At 35.8% G+C, this 16962-nt stretch overlaps 4 protein-coding genes across 4 annotated transcripts; 2 read left to right on the forward strand and 2 right to left on the reverse strand.

Annotated features, from left to right (window-relative positions):
- Window positions 1–1191: 1191 nt before the first annotated feature.
- On the forward strand, window positions 1192–3189 carry LOC106361880 (putative caffeoyl-CoA O-methyltransferase At1g67980). Its single transcript, XM_013801689.3, has 5 exons — window positions 1192–1360; window positions 1645–1730; window positions 2268–2412; window positions 2504–2632; window positions 2750–3189. Exons 1-5 carry the CDS (start codon window positions 1295–1297, stop codon window positions 3038–3040), a joined length of 717 nt encoding a protein of 238 aa, XP_013657143.1. The 5' UTR covers window positions 1192–1294; the 3' UTR covers window positions 3041–3189.
- A 71-nt stretch (window positions 3190–3260) lies between these two features.
- LOC111199790 (microtubule-associated protein 70-2-like) lies at window positions 3261–7326 on the reverse strand. The gene is made up of 12 exons (XM_022690205.2): window positions 7131–7326; window positions 6750–7029; window positions 6580–6665; window positions 6046–6111; window positions 5772–5942; window positions 5528–5698; window positions 5246–5401; window positions 5005–5151; window positions 4834–4905; window positions 4083–4598; window positions 3831–4018; window positions 3261–3768 (listed from the first exon to the last, which is right to left on the reverse strand). Exons 2-12 carry the CDS (start codon window positions 6988–6990, stop codon window positions 3747–3749), a joined length of 1836 nt encoding a protein of 611 aa, XP_022545926.1. The 5' UTR covers window positions 6991–7029; window positions 7131–7326; the 3' UTR covers window positions 3261–3746.
- A 3428-nt stretch (window positions 7327–10754) lies between these two features.
- Window positions 10755–13166, forward strand: LOC111199800 (probable UDP-3-O-acyl-N-acetylglucosamine deacetylase 1, mitochondrial). The gene is made up of 7 exons (XM_022690230.2): window positions 10755–11062; window positions 11146–11454; window positions 11999–12205; window positions 12298–12399; window positions 12499–12563; window positions 12650–12794; window positions 12889–13166. The coding sequence occupies exons 1-7, from the start codon at window positions 10958–10960 to the stop codon at window positions 12937–12939; spliced, it is 984 nt and encodes a 327-aa protein (XP_022545951.1). The 5' UTR covers window positions 10755–10957; the 3' UTR covers window positions 12940–13166.
- A 533-nt stretch (window positions 13167–13699) lies between these two features.
- LOC106361878 (anthranilate synthase beta subunit 1, chloroplastic-like) lies at window positions 13700–15786 on the reverse strand. Its single transcript, XM_013801686.3, has 8 exons — window positions 15570–15786; window positions 15329–15498; window positions 14783–14853; window positions 14647–14684; window positions 14438–14548; window positions 14246–14345; window positions 14028–14163; window positions 13700–13931 (listed from the first exon to the last, which is right to left on the reverse strand). Exons 1-8 carry the CDS (start codon window positions 15676–15678, stop codon window positions 13827–13829), a joined length of 840 nt encoding a protein of 279 aa, XP_013657140.1. The 5' UTR covers window positions 15679–15786; the 3' UTR covers window positions 13700–13826.
- Between the last annotated feature and the right edge of the window lie 1176 nt (window positions 15787–16962).

Here is a 16962-nt window from a genome sequence, read left to right on the forward strand (position 1 = left end):
TGGAATCAACATAACAACATATGACAAAAAAAAAACACTATAAGATCACGCTCAATGCCAAATTGTTCGAAATAAGTTTTTTCAGCTATAAAATAATTATTTTGATATATTTTTCTTAAATAACTAAAATCTATTTTGCTTAAAAAGTTTAGACTATTTAAAACCGATGTGTGTTTAATGGGTTTCTAAAGAGTACTTTGTGAATTCTCATTTGAGAATATGTTTCTTTGTCTCTCTCCATCTTCTTGTATTTTCTTACTCATAGATACTTAACGAAAACTTGTATACTAAAAATGTGGTTTTATAAACTTTTAGATAACAAACAAAACGGAGAAGTAAGCAGCTGATCAAGATGAATATCTTCAAAAGGAGAAATAACTTGGATTTGTATATGAACCAACTTTCTTAAAGTAGTCAACCAAATTAAGTATTAGTTGAGAATGATAATGGATAATAAAAAGTATGTTTGTGTACTTTTAATATCTCATAAATACAGGCCTACCAATTTTGTTATAAAGCTAAAAGTAGAACTGGATTGTTGGCCACTCAATAGATACAATCAATGTAAAATGTTTTGCCCAATTGAGAAGGAGAATGGACACTGGAGTAACAACTGATTTCTGAGTGTAAATAGCTATATTTAAACAAACCTTCTGTTTGAAAATAGGTTGATTATAGTTATTTTTTTGTTGTTAGTAAGTCTGAATGTGGAATTTGATTGATAACCTACAATAATAGTTTGTAACTGTCAATAAAAATAGAGGGTTATATAATATAGTAGGATATAGCTATCATATAAAAAATAAACATGTATTCAATTTGTTTTAAAAGTACAAATCTAATACACTAGAGTTCCAAACAACAACAAAAAATTCTTGAAACATGGCCATGCAAGTTGCAACCCATTACCGCCATCATGTAACATCTACTTTCTATACCGACACAAATGTACCGCTTTTTGCAGCTTATCAGAGTCGTTTTTATTAAGAGAATGATCTTTATTAAAAGTAGCACATAAACGTTAAGTTCTTTATCGCTGTAACCGAAAGCTTTTGAATGTCGAGCCCAGATCCTCAAGGCAAACGTGGTGCCAACTGCAAAGCTATCGATATCTTTTGATTATGACATGCCACCAACTCTATCACCTTTTGCGATTCTCATTAAATAAAGCAATGAAGATAACTATAAAAGGTAATAAAGCCATAAATAAAGATATAGTAAAAAGGAAAAATAAAGTAATATAGTATATGTCCATAAGTATTGCAAAGCTTTTTGAAGTTGAAGGCATCACGAGATGGAGCCAGATATGGAGAATTTGATTCCGTCCAAAGGAATTCTCAAGAACGAGGAACTCAAAAAGGTATGTTAATCAATAACTAGATTTTTCTTTAATTTATTGTTCTGGTTTTCTCAATTAATGTTCTTAGGTGCGATTATATCATCACTAATGCACTTAATCCCATCGAATTTTTGCATTAAACATGCTTGGGCAAGAGTAATAGACATCCCAGAAAGTTCTGGTGTTGCACCTCTTTGTTTACCAAAGATTTTACCATGTCGGATGTGTGAATGCTAAATCCGAACCAACCAATATATATAATACGGGCGTGGTCGTGAATCAAAACTTGTTATATGTTCTCACAGTACATCTTTGAAACGTCGGCATATCCAAGAGAGCATGAAGAGCTCAAAAAGTTACGAGAAGCTACGGTTCACAAGTATGGCAATTTGTAAGTCTGCCTACAATCTCCCTTGTCCATGTTTCAATAACCATTATTCACTTTGATGAGCTATTATATTGTGAGAGATATGATCATATTTCTTTTCTTTCTACAAATTTCAAGTTTTATAAAGTTAAGATCCTTATCCTAACTCAAACATAAAACATTTTTGTAATGTTATTTTTGGGGGGGTGTGATGCGTGTGGAAGGTGACATAACTTCTAGAAGGGATCTATCCTTATCTACAGAGTAACTAAAATAAGTATATGAGTAACAATATTCATCAGGAGCGCATGGGATGTTTGATGACGTGGAAAGGCCTATGCGTTAGTATAGATATTAGGAATGAATAATGAGAAAAGGTTATCCAGAGAAAGGATCAAATGAGGGGAAGTCTTGAGAGACTCCATTAACCTTGTAATCAGTTTATCAACAATCAACGTTATTTGCTTTATCTCTTTGTTTTGATCCAACAAAGATTCATTTCACGTATCAGGGTATACTAATACTAACAAACAAAAGGTATTTATGTTTAATTATGTGTAGAAGCGAGATGGAGGTACCGGTTGATGAGGGACACTTCTTATCGATGCTTTTAAAAATGATGAATGCCAAGAATACGCTTGAACTTGGTGTTTTCACGGGCTACTCGTTGCTCACGACGGCCCTCGCATTGCCTGAAGATGGCCGTGTATGCATGCAACAACTATCCTTAAATTTCCAAAAAGAATAAAAAATGATAATAACTGCTAACATACTATGAACTCTTTGGATACATACAGATTACTGCAATAGACATTGACAAAGAAGCTTACGAGATGGGTCTAGAGTTCATCAAGAATGCTGGTGTTGATCACAAAATCAACTTCATCCAATCTGATGGTCTTCAGGCCTTAGACAAGTTGCTGAGCGTACGTAATCCTTTACAACTCTCACTCATGTTTTTTTTTGCTTTTGTTATATTACTATAGCTATTATTTTTTCATATATTCTTATGGCATTGGTTTATACATTATGGAAAACCACAGGAGAATCCTAAACCGGAGTTTGATTTCGCATTTGTGGACGCTGATAAACCAAACTATGTTCACGCACTCGAGAGACTAATGAAGCTAGTGAAGGTAGGTGGAATAATAGCTTTTGACAACACATTGTGGTTTGGTTTTGTGGCTGAGGAAGAGGAAACTGTGCCAGTGCACTTGAGGGTTAACAGAAAAGCCCTCATGGAGTTGAACAAGCGGCTCGCTTCTGATCCTCGCATCGAGATCTCTCAAGTCTCCATTGGTGATGGTGTCACTCTCTGCAGACGCCTTGTGTGATTCAAGAGAGTCATCCAATGTTCTTGGTTTTTACTTAAATCAAGTTTTAAGTATTTTTAATGTTTTCTTGTCTCTTTAATCAAGTTCTTGTTCATTTCGTGTGTGTTGGATTATGCTAAAGAATAAAGATTTGTTCCTTTTTCATGAAATGCATGCCGACCACAAGAATCTATAAGCAGAAGTTAACAAGCATGAGTAAAGAGATTCTAAGCTTTCAAGATGATTGAAGAGAGTCATTTATATAGATCAATATATCACATAAACCCAACATACAATCGAATGATCACACAAAGACTGAAGTAGAGTACAAACAAACAAGGAAACACAGGTACACAACTCTCTCTATTTCTCCATAGAAGCCAATACAAAGCTCTCTAACCTATACACACCCAAACACAAACTAACTTCCGGATAAGGGATGAAAATGCTATCCAAAAATGTCAACATTTATCTCCTTCTCTCTCCCTCTAACCAGTTTAACCACCCTTCTCTCTTTACTGGGTTATATAGGTGTGAGGATGGGATTATCATCATGCTAAGCTATATGGTGATACAATCAAGCACATGAGGTAACAAAAAAAAAAACACAAAAGTAAAAGCAAGTGAAAGAAGAAGATATGTAGCGCTAAACAAATTAATAGCAAGAGCCTATAAGATTATTTTACTTGTTATATCTTGAAGCTCATGCTCACTGTGTACTCTTGGTTCAGCCGCTTCTTCCAGCAGCTCTGCGCAAATTCAAACGTCAAATTCAGTTTTGACTATCAACCACTCTTAACTATAGATATACCTTCCAGCAAGAATCTGAGCGGTGTTGGATGAGCTTTTGATATTTGAAAACCTTTTGGCTCTGTTGTCTTGATCTTTCTCCACACGCATTGCAGCTACTTCTTTCTCCATTGCAGCTACTTCCCTTCTCATTTTCTTCGCTTCAACTTCCATTGCCTTTGTTAATGTTTCCGCTTTCTTAGCTAGCATCTACAAAACATCAAAATTATCATACTTCCTTCCATTTACAACTATAAAAGATTCATTATTCTACCTCAATGGCATCATCCTTGTCTTTGAGACTTTGGTCCTTTTCATGAGAAGCTTTCCTCAAAGAAACTACTTCTTTCTGTAGTAAATCATACAAAACACCTGGGACACTGTCCTCACTTGCTGCTGGAGTGTTTTCACTTTGTGTCTTCTCCTCTGACTCTGGTTCCTTAGATTCATCAGAAGCCTTGTTGAAAGAATAGTTCCCAGGTCCATTTAAGAGTGCTTTGCCCCTGTCCAAGGATCTTGTACCTCCATCAAATGACGTGGATGTTCCTTTAGAATTCTTCAACATAGAAGTTGAGTTAATAGACAAGGAATGTCTCATCTGAGAAGCTGGAGCTTTCTTTGACAATGCACCGTTTGATGGAATTTTTTGCAAGTTTTCAGATCCACCAAGCGACTGTCTGCGAGAGGGTCCACTACTCATGGTCCTTGTCTCGGATGTGTTCCTAATGCTGCTGCTTGAAGTTCCTTTAAGTGTCTCCTCAAGCACTTTAAGCCGCAGTTGAAACTTTTCCTGCACAAACAAATATTTTACTTCTTGTCTTGTGTAACAAGAACAAGACAGAGAAGCTGACTAATGAATAAGATCCTTTTTTTAATTATCAGGGCCTAAGCCCGTAATCCCCGAGGCCTGAAACCACATCATCATGTAATATTAGTTTCGTCCCACTCGAACTGGGGACCTCTGACACAATGGTCAAGGTCATTTCCAGTTAAGCTAATGACCTCTAGTACGTAAGATCCATTACCTTTAACTGTGCTTCGGATTTAGCAGCTCGGTCTGTTATGGCAAGCTTATCGCGAAGTTGCTGCATTTCTCCCTGCAAAGAGTAAATAATCAAGAGTTGAGAATGTCGATATTGTTCTCACTGTTGCATCCTAAAATTCTAGGAGAGGGGACATCATATCTAAATTTAAACCTGTAGAAACCTTCTTTCTTCAAGCCATTGCTTCACAGGCATCACTTTATCATTACCATCTTTCCACTCATTTGCTACCACCGTTGCAATTCTGTTTGCTGTAACTTTTGCACGTGCAAGCTCCCTGTCAAGAGTTTTCCTCTCTTCCTGAAAGACAAACAAGAATTGAATTTATGTGACAAGAAAAAACTAAAGACTTTATGACTTTTTATGACAGTCTGGTGAAAGGTGGTTAGTTTACATTCATCTCTTGGAACTTTCGCTGGTAATCCCTCACGGAATTTGCAGCTGCTCCACCTGCAAGAACAGCCTCTTCAAGCTCTTTTACTGTCTGAGTGAGCTTTTCCACATCAGCAACCTTCTGCCTATGCATTTTGTCTAAAATCTTGTTTTCTTCCTGAACATAAGATAGATATTCAATCAGATTGTTGGTAGATGACTGACTAGTGACATGTGATGGGTAGATCTCATCTCTAGTGTGTTTAAAGTAGATGCAAAGAATAAGATGGTAACTAGAGAGAACCTGACAGATTTCTATTTGTTTCATTAACTCCTGGTTCTTGTTTTGAAGATCATCAACCATGGCTGCTTTTGCAAGGGCACCTTCAATGGTCCTCTCAGCATCAAGTAAGGCAGCTTCCTTTGATTTAGTCAGACGATCCAAAGCCCTGTTATCTTCTTGAAGTTTCCCAATCTATGCAGTACCAAGCAGTTCACGAGTGACTTGATTAATTTTCAATAAGAAAGGAAGCAATTGTAGAAAATACCTCAGATCGTGCAAGCTTAAGTTCAGCTTCTAATGGAGCAAGGATGGCTTCAATTGGAGGCATGTCATCGTCCTTTTGTGCAGCATGGACCCGTCTTAAGGTGGCTTCAGCAGCAAACTGAGCAGCCATTGAGGCTTTCTTCTCCTCATTGATTTTCTTGATTTCTAGATTCTGCAGTACAATTGATATCATATTTGTATTAGAATAAAAACATTTTTTTTCTTTTTTTAAGAATAAAAACATAACCAAGCTAAGGAGGGATTATGAGCAATACTTTGCTTTGGAGGATTGATTCTGTCAACTTGAGCTTCTCATCCAACTTAGCTAGCTCCTCAGTAAGCTAAATAGTAAAAAAAAAATAGAGGAAAAAGTCAATCCAGTAAAAGCATGACAAACTCACTTTAGACAAAGAAAGAGAATGTATCCTGTCTGCAAATTTATTTGACATTTTAAAACATAAAAGTCAAGAACAGACACATGATGTCATGATTGATTATAATACTAGTAAGTAGTACCTAGTACCCCCACTTGGGATAAATGCACCTGAACCATGCCATGATAAATGAATTTTTCAACTAACAAACAAAACATAGACTATGTGGTGAAAGGAAGAAAATAAAAGTGACCACACTCAGATGTGTAACTTAGCAACAACCATCATTGATTAGCTGAACTGAAACAAATTGAGAAAAGATGGGGACTTCTCTTAATATTTGCTATATGTGAAATTGAAAAAGAAAAACTTTTAGAATTTCAAACGAAGACAAGACAAAGACAAAAAATAGAAAATCAGACAAGAAGAGAAAACCTCTTCAACAGCTTTCTCTCTCTGTCTCTCAGACAACCTTAACGCTTTGATCTCAGCGTGTGCTTCCCCTAACTCTCGATCCTTATCTGCATTTATTAAATCAAATCATGCATCAAAAATATCAGAATCGAATCGACGGATCGAGCAAGCATTTTTTATTTTTTTCGAACCTCTAACTTCGTTCTCTAGTCGATTAAGCTCCACCTTCACTGGATCCGAGCCATGAAGCTGAGTGATGAACTCGTTCTCAGCCGCTCCGTCGTCTAAGCTCAGTTTAATTGGCCTACGCTTGGAAAAGCTTTTTCCTCCGCCGCTCTCCTTGTATGACGCCGAAACCTTCAGTGTCGGATACGACGAAGCCGGTTGCGTGATCGACGCCGTTGCATCTCCGTCACCGGAAACATCAGACATCTTCGATCTGATCCTTTCAAACACGTACGATCCGAAATGCTAGAAGATGAAACACGCCAAAAAAAAAAGAGTATCAGCTGAATAATGCTGAGTTCGAGAGAGAGAGAGATAGAGAGAGGAATCCGAAGCTAAAGAGTTACTTGGGATGCAAACGATGCTAACTCTTTGAGAGAACTCTTTCGTCTTCTTTGTTTTTTTTATTTGTTTAATGAGAGAGATGAGAATGTGAAAATTAGAGACAAGAAAAGAAGTTTAAATACTGTTACGGTTGTTGTTTCTCTCTCTCTCTCTCTCTTTTGTAATAGATTTGACAAGACAGCGAGAGTATCAATCAAATCCATCATCTCTTCCTTGAACACTGACTTGGGAACATGATTACTTTTCTGATTAATCAATAAACAAATAATCGAATAGTACTATGTTTCCTATTTTTTTATTGCATATATAATTTGTTTATTCAGCGAGTTTGTGACGGCAGGTCTGTTTTTACCATAAAAAGACAATTTTTATACAAAAGTGATTTGTATACGGAATAGACAGAATCTTTGTAGAAAATAACTGATGTACTTTCTTTTGTCATCAGTTGGAGTGTTGGACTAACAAGGAATAATCCTTTAACTAACCCTACAACACGAGAAACACGATTAATTAGATGCAGATTTTCTTGACATTTAAGACATTTTCTTTTTATGTTTCTTCTGTAAGTTAAACCAAAAATTTATCAATCAAATAGAGTATCAATTTTCATTTTTTTTATTTTATTTACTATAAGATAGATTTTATAAGAGTTTTATTATTTTACTGTAGAAAAAGTACATTAATTACTCTAGATTTTACGAGAGTTGTATGATTTTATTATGAGTTTTCTTTTCTTTCCTCTTTTCACATTTTTTTTCTCTTCTCACTTTCACCTTTTTATTTAATTTCTTTTACTTTTGAATTTACTAATTATACTATTTTAGTTGAATTTATATTGACAACGGTATCCAACTTTTTCTTTTAAACTATTTTATGCAAATGTCTATAGTTTATTTAGGGGTTTATGACAGTTTAATTTCATAAATACGTTCCTTTAAGACTACTCAGATTTTCATTTTGTTTGGACATTCTTTTTCCAAAAGATAATTTGCAGAAAATAGAACACCAATCAATCTTTATTGTATGTAACTTCTAGATATTATAAGCAATTTATATGATATATGGTCAGGTGCACCGATCTACCTTTTCCTAATAAAATATAGGTAGATAATCAATACTATGATTAAAATATGTTGACGTGATCAATATTTTGTCTGATTAAGTGATTAGCGATTATTAGTAAGAGAAAGGTGTGATTAGTGAAGATTAGATGCTTTGCGCGTGGAAAGAGGTAAATGTTCGATGTACCAAATTTTTGTTTCCCTTTTTCCTTTTTCGAGGGACAGTGCTTATTCTGTTTATTCTCCTTTCGTTTATCCAGTAAGGTTAGTTGGGTTCTATCCCTTCGTAAAACTCAATGGAACACGAGAAGAAAATTATATGAACTTGTAACTACAATTTTTACTAACATTCATTTAGAATCAATTCTTAGATATCACCTAAGAATATCAGTCATTTAAGTTCGGAATAAACAGATGTATGATGTATCCTCTTTTGCCAGAGACGCAGTAAATATGTAACCAGGGCCAGATATTTTGAAAGCTATAGACAGTTCAAGAAAGATTTCAATAATTTGGGATTCTAATTATTTATTTTACAAATTTGAAGATCTATTTATATATAATCTTTTCAAAAAATTTGTGGACTTGAGACGAATGTTTCATCTAGCTAGTTTGGTCCAGTACTGGCCATGTATGTAACAAAAGCAAATGAGAGCGCTAGCTTCGTGTCTTGTAGGTTTATAGATTTTTTTTATACATCAAAATAAAGATAAAAATGAAAAGAAAATTATTGTTCAAACCCTTTAATTCTATATAAGTTTTCAAAGATCTCGAAATTCTTAAAGCTATTTTAGTGTAATGGTTAAGGTTATGTAGGTGAGTTATATGATACTACAATGTAAACAAGTAAATGTTTCTATAAAGTTATGAAGATTTCCTATAAGTTAACAATTTCAAAACTAAGCAGTTGATACAATTTGATATTCCTGAGTCGGAAATTCCGAAATCTTAAAACGGTTTTATTTATTTATTTAACTAGCTAGAGTTTTGTGCTCACATGCTTGCCTCCACTACAACGATACTTGTAGAAAATTATTAATTTATTATTGCCAATGTAAAGTAACAAACACAAAGGGCCTGAATCTCATTTGATTTTCTGAAGATATTGCTGTAAATACCATAGTAACCATACATTGGATCTAGTCTAGTACTCGGGCATGTTGTAATTTTATCTGTTACATTTACGATCTGTTAGGGTTGTTTTTTTGGCTACCAATTCTACTATAACATGTGGATAGATAACGCTTTGTCTGGAATAATCACATAACGTCAGTCTAGAAAATCTTATGATAGGTGTTTGAGATGTAATCGGTCTAGAACCGCGATGTTACCAAACTTGGTACCACGTTATTACTTTCTCTAATATTCTGTATTTTCATCAAAATTATCAAGTTTTTATCACACCTTGATCTTGTAGTTTCTTACATGTTTTTTGTAGTTTCTTACTTCAATAAACATACATCTTATAATTAACTCTTTGCGAATTTGCGATGTATGCGGTCTAAAAACACATTATCATCAACTTTTAACCGTTACCTATGTCTTGCTTTATAGTAAAACTGTATTGTAATGTTACCAAGATCTTTGACGTCACCAATTAATTTGAAAGGACAGGGAGGGTACAATAAAGTAGAAAAAAGGAAAAGAGAAGCAAGGAGGAAAGCTGTGTGCACACATGTACACTTCTTTGCTATGTCTTGAAGAATCAGACAACGCTTGTGGAACGTAGAGACTTTGATCCTAATACCACTCCTTAATGTATGCCCATCCTATCATTATTTCACAACGCATATTAACTAATGTCTAAAAGTTATTTCCTTGAAATGCTGTATTATAAATAATATAGATGGGTTCTAATAATATATGCCGGTGATTTGCTTTCCCTCCATATTACAACAAATTTTAATATGCCACATCCAGGGGAGAATATGCATTTTATAAAAATGTATAGACTAAAATAAAGAAAATTTTAAGCAAAAACATAAAAATTTCAAAAAGCACAATACTCAATAAATTGGATTAAAAATTTTACTATCATATTTTTTACATACAAGAAATTCTAACAAGTTCTAATAATACTCTAACCAAAATCAAAAGGTACAATAACACAAGTAATAAAAACTTATGATCAAAAGCAGGGAAAAAGAAATTCAAATTTAATGCAAAGTTAACCTCCCAATAAATTGGATTGTCGAAGGAAGTAATATTCACTTCAAAACTCGAATTCTTGTTAGTTCAAAACACCTCTAATAACACTTGTCTGAAAGTTGCAATTGTATTCAGATTTAAATATCTAAACCCTAATCTTATTTATTCTAGTGCCAACCCAAATTTTAAGCATACCCTAAACACTATTTGTAAAATAATTTTGACTCTATACAATCATTTTCACTAAACAAATGTAACATATCATACTATAACGATGACATGATTTATAGATAAATGTGACATGAACATTAATAAAATGAAGTGTTATAAAAAAAAACTCTAAATCCAATGGACATGCATAAATCAAAGCATACCGCTAACCAGTGCAAAACATTGGATTACACCTTAAGCCTATGAATCAGAGCGGTTCAATTTATCCCGGTTTATATTTTTCTTATTGATCCCGGTTTAGAAGCTTACTCCAAACCCGGTTAATAGTTAAATTTAAAATCCATAATCCGTTTAGGTTTAACTTAGTCGGTCAACGCAAATCCACTTTTCCTTCGCGTACGACTTCTCTTAACTGAATCGGACGGCGGTGTGACGACGTCGTAGAATCAATGAGCCTCTCCGCCGCCGTCAAAGCCAAGAACTCTACTCTCATCTCTTTGATGCGACTATCCTCCTTTTCTTCCGCCACTTCATCAACAGTCTCCTTGAAACCAGTACACACCTCTCTCTCTCTCTCTCTCTCTATGCATACGACTTGATCCCTTTCCATTAGAATCATTATGATTTTGTTTACTAGAGCGGGCGGTTACAGCAAACTCTCGCGGCGTCTGTGGAAGTGAACGGTAAGGCTCTGCATTCCGGTAAGCTCTCGACGGTGAAGCTACTTCCGGCGATCGCGGGAGCTGGGAGGTACTTCGAGTTTCGTTCGAGATCAATCCCGGCGTCGATTGAGTTTGCGCAGGAGTCGCCTCTCTGCACAACGCTGTTGAAAGACGGTCTCAGGATCCGAACCGTCGAGCACTTGTTATCAGCACTTGAGGCTAAGGGCGTTGATAACTGTAGAATTCAAATCGAGAGCGAGAGTCCAGATGATCGGGAAGTCGAGGTTTGTTTATAGGCATGGGGCATTTTGTAACTGAATCCTAACTACCATACCCGATCCAAACCGTAAAACTATCCGATAACCCGAATATCTGAATTACTAATCCAGTGTTGTAAAAATAGGTCGTCCGCCTGGTCAGCAAATCGGACCTAAACTAAATAACGTTTCTAAAATTAAAAAAAAAAGTTGGTCTAGGCGTTCAAAAATTGGCCTGTGTCTGGCTAATCAATAATCTCTTATAAAACGTCTAACTACCTTCAGATTTTTTTATTGTAAATAAGTATTTGAAACATAAATAAGTACATGTAACGAAATGAGTTCCGACCCAAAATAGATCTTAGAAAGAGTTATAAAATCTAACCGAACCCGATCCGAACATATATAGAATCAACATGTGGCCTAGGAATCCGAAAACCCGATCCGAAGCTATATCTGAACTCACATAACCAATGGCAAATGGTGTGTAGCTTTTCTAGTGAAAATTTTGTTTCAGAGCATTGGTTAGTTGGTGATGTGATGAATGCATGCAATACTAATCAAGTGACAGGTCCCTATTTGTGATGGATCAGCTAAAGAATGGGTCGATGCGATCGAAGAAGCTGGCATAAACGTAGCTCAAAACCATGGTGGGGAAAATGTGGAGAAGATGGTAGCACATGTGAACAAGCCTGTCTACGTTTGCAAGAACGATTCTTTTGTAGCTGTGTTCCCTGATTTAGAGACTCGCATTACTTGTGGTATCGACTTCCCACAGGTTCAGTCTTTATTCCACAAACTTATTTCCTGCTTGTGCATAGATGGGTATTGACTCTGGTCCTGTGGTTGATGATGATGAAACCCCTACAGGTGCCTGCCATAGGCTGCCAGTGGTTTTCTTGGAAGCCTGAACATGACTCTTCCTTTGCAAGAGATATCGCACCGTCGAGAACGTTTTGTGTCTATGAAGAGGTTAGTCCCGTCGTTGTTGTTTACTAGTTTATGAGCTTTAGCAGGTGTAACTGGTGTTTCTTTCTTTAAATGTCTGTGTCTTGAGTGTTGCTTTTGTAGGTGGAGAGAATGCGTGAAGCAGGGCTTGTTAAAGGAGGTTCTCTGGATAATGCAATCGTTTGTAGGTAAAGAAACTTGCATGTTCAAGGCTCTGGACGATATTATGGTAGTGAGACAAAAAAATATTCAGCTGAAATCGTCTCTGATGCAGCGCCGAGCATGGATGGATGAACCCTCCCCTGCGGTTTGATAACGAAGCATGTCGACATAAGATCTTGGACCTTATCGGTGATCTGTCTCTTGTAGCACGAGGCGGAAATGGAGGATTCCCTGTGGCTCACATAGTAGCATTTAAGGCAAGTGCTATTTTATATCATCTTCTAGTTTTCTTGACATCAAAAGAGAGAACAGTTTTCTGATAAAACGGGTTTGTGTCTTTATCAAATGCAGGCGGGTCATGCACTGCACACTGAGTTGGCACGTCATCTTACCATCGACTGAGAAGAGTATGCTCGTTGCCTACCACATTCCGCAGAAGATTTTGATCCTCTTTTTGTTTTGTTTCTTTACCCAAAGACACTACCAATAAGTGAATTTTTGGTTTTGCCCAAATCGAGTTTTATTACTTAAGGTTTGGATGATTTAGTTTTGGATGATTAGAATATTACTGATATTAGAATATTCAGATGATTAGAGTTCAAGAATGGATGTCCGTCTCATCTTGTTGTACTAGTGTTCCTGTCTTTGTGTTGATATTTTTTTCTGCTCTCATTATGTCTCGGTTGCATCCTTGATCTTCTTAGGATAGGAGTTTGAATGCAGAAAGAAACTGATCTGATAACTTCTCTTTTATGTGACTGGTTTCTATTACTGGAAAAAGTGTTCTGTTGATCTGATCATGCTGTCAAGACAAGTTGATTGTTATCTTGTTGTTCAGAAACCGTCTGAACATATTAGTGTCATTATAAATTGCCTGCCTGATCTTAGTCATGTCCGCTTAATGACTTCTTGATCGGTATGTGAATGAATAACAAAGCTGTAGAACTTTTGTGAACTCTCTTGTATATCCCTTGTTACCTTTGAAGCAATATCCGTTAAGATTGCATATGCTTGTTACAGGTAGTTTAATGGTATCTCAATGGACCAAGTTTCAAACTATTGAGATACCATTGGCAAACTTTAATGCATGTAAATTTGGAGGTAAGCAAAGATATAGAATTAACCAAACAAAACCAAAACAGTATCCAAATAAAAACTGAAATGCATGTGAATTTGTCATTTTTATTGATAGAAATAATGGGAAGATGACAAGGAACGTTTTGCATTGGCAAACTTTATAACAGAGACACTATTCGTACACAGATGATTATCTATGATTCATGAAAGCTCTAAGTCAACTTCTCAGCTTCCTTTTTCTCTACAAGTTTAATGAAATTGCGGACAATTGTCTTGCCTTCAGTTGTTATGATACTCTCTGGGTGAAACTGAACTCCCTGTGAACCAATTTTAACAAGACTTTAAGACTTCTGTCATTCAATGGAGGCAAGAAGAAACATACATGAAATCACTTGAGTGAGATATTTTTAGACCTGTATATGCTTGTGCTTCCTGTGTCGAGCCGCCATAACCAAACCATCTTCTGTCCACGCAGTAACCTCGAGTTCATCACTGGGAAATGTATCCTTTTCGATCACGAGGCTGTGATATCTACCTACAAGGAAAGGACTGAAAAAGGCAGACCAATCTCAGGCTTGGTTTTCGCAGAAACATATAACAAAACTCATTGAATGAACCTGTTCATACTTACTTAGATAATCCAGAGAATAAACCTTCTTCTCCTTTCTCATCATAGTGAACCATGGAGCTTTTCCCATGCATTACACCATACGGTGACCTTACAATCTTTCCTATAAACCAAAAAGTTCATACAAAAGTGCATTCAGAGTTGAGGATCCATTTTACACAAACGTATGAGAAACCATGTTAAATGCAAACTAACCTCCAAAAGCTTCTCCTATACACTGCAAACCCATACATACTCCAAACAAAGGAACACGTGGTCCAAGTTCCACAACAGTCTGCAAGGAGATCCCAGAGTCTTGTGGTGTACCTGGGATCAATAGCAAGAAAGTTGTTTACCTTCCTTTTTCTTCACTAAAAAGAATCTTACAAGATACATGACGCAGTCGGAGGGCTAATATAATTTACCAGGCCCAGGAGAAATCAGCACCCCTCTTGGATTTTTACTGCAAAAAAAAAAAAAAGGAGAGAACATAGTAAAGGAATCAAAACCCCTTGAACTAACAGCCAGAAAGAGATTGCATATTGGTTTCTTCTTCCTCACCTTTTCAGCTCCTCCACAGTAAGTTCATCGTTGCGGTAAACTTCAAAATGGCATCCTAGCTCTCCCATATACTAATGAAGAAAAGATAAGTAAGCAAATATCAAGACAAGATTTAGACAAATTTCAGTAAGGAGGAGCTTGTATATTAGGGACCTATACGTTACGTGGACCTATCCAGAGCAGTCAAAAATTTAATGAGACAATTGAGTTATGACAACTACGAATAACCCAATCTGAAGCTCAAAGAAGTGATGTATTCAGCTTCTGCTAGATCAAGAACAAGGGAGGTTTCTACTTACAAACAAAAAAACACTACTCCAGAGAACTGGAGGCTTTGGACAGTAAGCTATACAACGGCTGACCACACATAACAAAGAGAGAACATCGCATGTTTGAACACACTCATATAAAGTTAAGAGCTTGAAACTAGCCAAGATCATATTCTTGCAAAAAAAACAAAACTTTTCTAAAATTCTCCAATTACTCAATTCATTTTATCAGATAATGATAAAGAGCAGATTTTGACATTAGTTACGAAAGTCAAACCTGACAGAGATTGTAAGTGAAGCTGTCGTAATTATCGATCACGATGATGGGACCCTTTTGCTTACTCGAGGAGTTGACAACAACAGCGGCAGGTGTCGAGTTCGAATGCGCCATTTCAATCGAAGCTTTCGTAACGACATGTCCACGACTCTTCCCCGAAAACGAAACTCCTAATCACAGATATAACGAAAAAAAATCAAAGACCAATCATAAATCTAAACAGAGATTGAGCGAGACTTACTGGTCGGATTCGGACAGGGCTTGAGGAGAGAAGAAGGGTTTAGGCGAGTGGTGGAGCCGGACTTGGGTTGGAGAAGAGAAGAAGAGTTGTTCAATGTAGTAGCCGCCATTGTCGGAAAACTAAAGATGGTTCCTTTTCTCTGGAGAGAGAGAGAGAGAGGAGTTTTTATACAGAAGGAGCTGTGCAAGAGAATTGGGAAATGACAGGTGAAACGATGCGTTTATTGAAACATGGACCACGTGTTTAGTTAGTAGGTGAGTCATTTGTTTTTTTATTTCTTTGGGTCAAACAAAGTCTAAAAGAATGGGTCGATTCGCAGTGGATTATATTTATGGACAAGCAGCAGCCCAAATCTAATGTTCTTGTAAATATATTAGATTAGATATCCGATTTTTTTTTTCCTAAAAGCATTTCATCTCTAATAGTATAAAGGGTTAATTCGTAGGATAAACCAATTATATAAAAAGAATTAACAAATCAAATAACCAGCTCTTGAGAAATATGTCAATTTGTGACACAAATAGATAACATTTTTTTTGGCGCGTGTGCATGTATATAATACAATACACATAACAACGAAATACCATTCTATTTATGAAATTGATATAGAACAAACTGTTTAAACAAAAATGTAGCTACAAAAGAACTGATTGCCTTTAGTGATAGTACATGAGAGTGAAAAGTAAGGAGGAGTACCATCCAGATGCTGGAAAGGAAGAAGCTGTGGTTGCTCTTAAGATTGTAAAAAAGGCGTGAATGAGGAAGTGGAGGAAGAAAAAGGTATAATATTAGTGGAGAGACCAGAGTTCCAGTCTTCCACACAATCATAACTATAAATGGGAAGGTTTCGAAGACGACTATTGTTTCACATGTAAGGATATCAAAGAAACTGATCAACATAGAATGTATAACGTGGATCCGAGTTCTTTGCCTCTTATAAGTTATGGACGAGCCAGTTTACTTCTCTCACAAGTTACCAAATTTAATTACCTTTTCTAATTGCAACTTGATCAGATTCATTTTTTGTTCCTTGGTTTTCTTCTGTTTTTGTTCTCAATTTTTTTGGTTGAATATGTGGATCGATGATAATCAACGTCAGATATATCTCAAAAAAATTCAGAACTTTTAGTATAGATTTATTTTTCCATTTCATTTAAGCATATTTGAGAATATATCCTTGTCAAATATGGATGTTAATGTCGTCTGTGGATTGTACCAAATAAACATTTAAACATTATTAATATCCGTTGCTTTAGAAGTTAAAATATATCAGTAACTGAAACATATATGTTGTAGATAGCATACACCACATGTTTTTATGCCAAGGTTTAGAGTATAAGAAGATGCTATCTTATATTATTGTTTTGACGTTAGATAACATTTTTAATTATTA

Source organism: Brassica napus, chromosome A8 (genome assembly GCF_020379485.1).
Source record: "Brassica napus cultivar Da-Ae chromosome A8, Da-Ae, whole genome shotgun sequence".
Taxonomy (NCBI): domain Eukaryota; kingdom Viridiplantae; phylum Streptophyta; class Magnoliopsida; order Brassicales; family Brassicaceae; genus Brassica; species Brassica napus.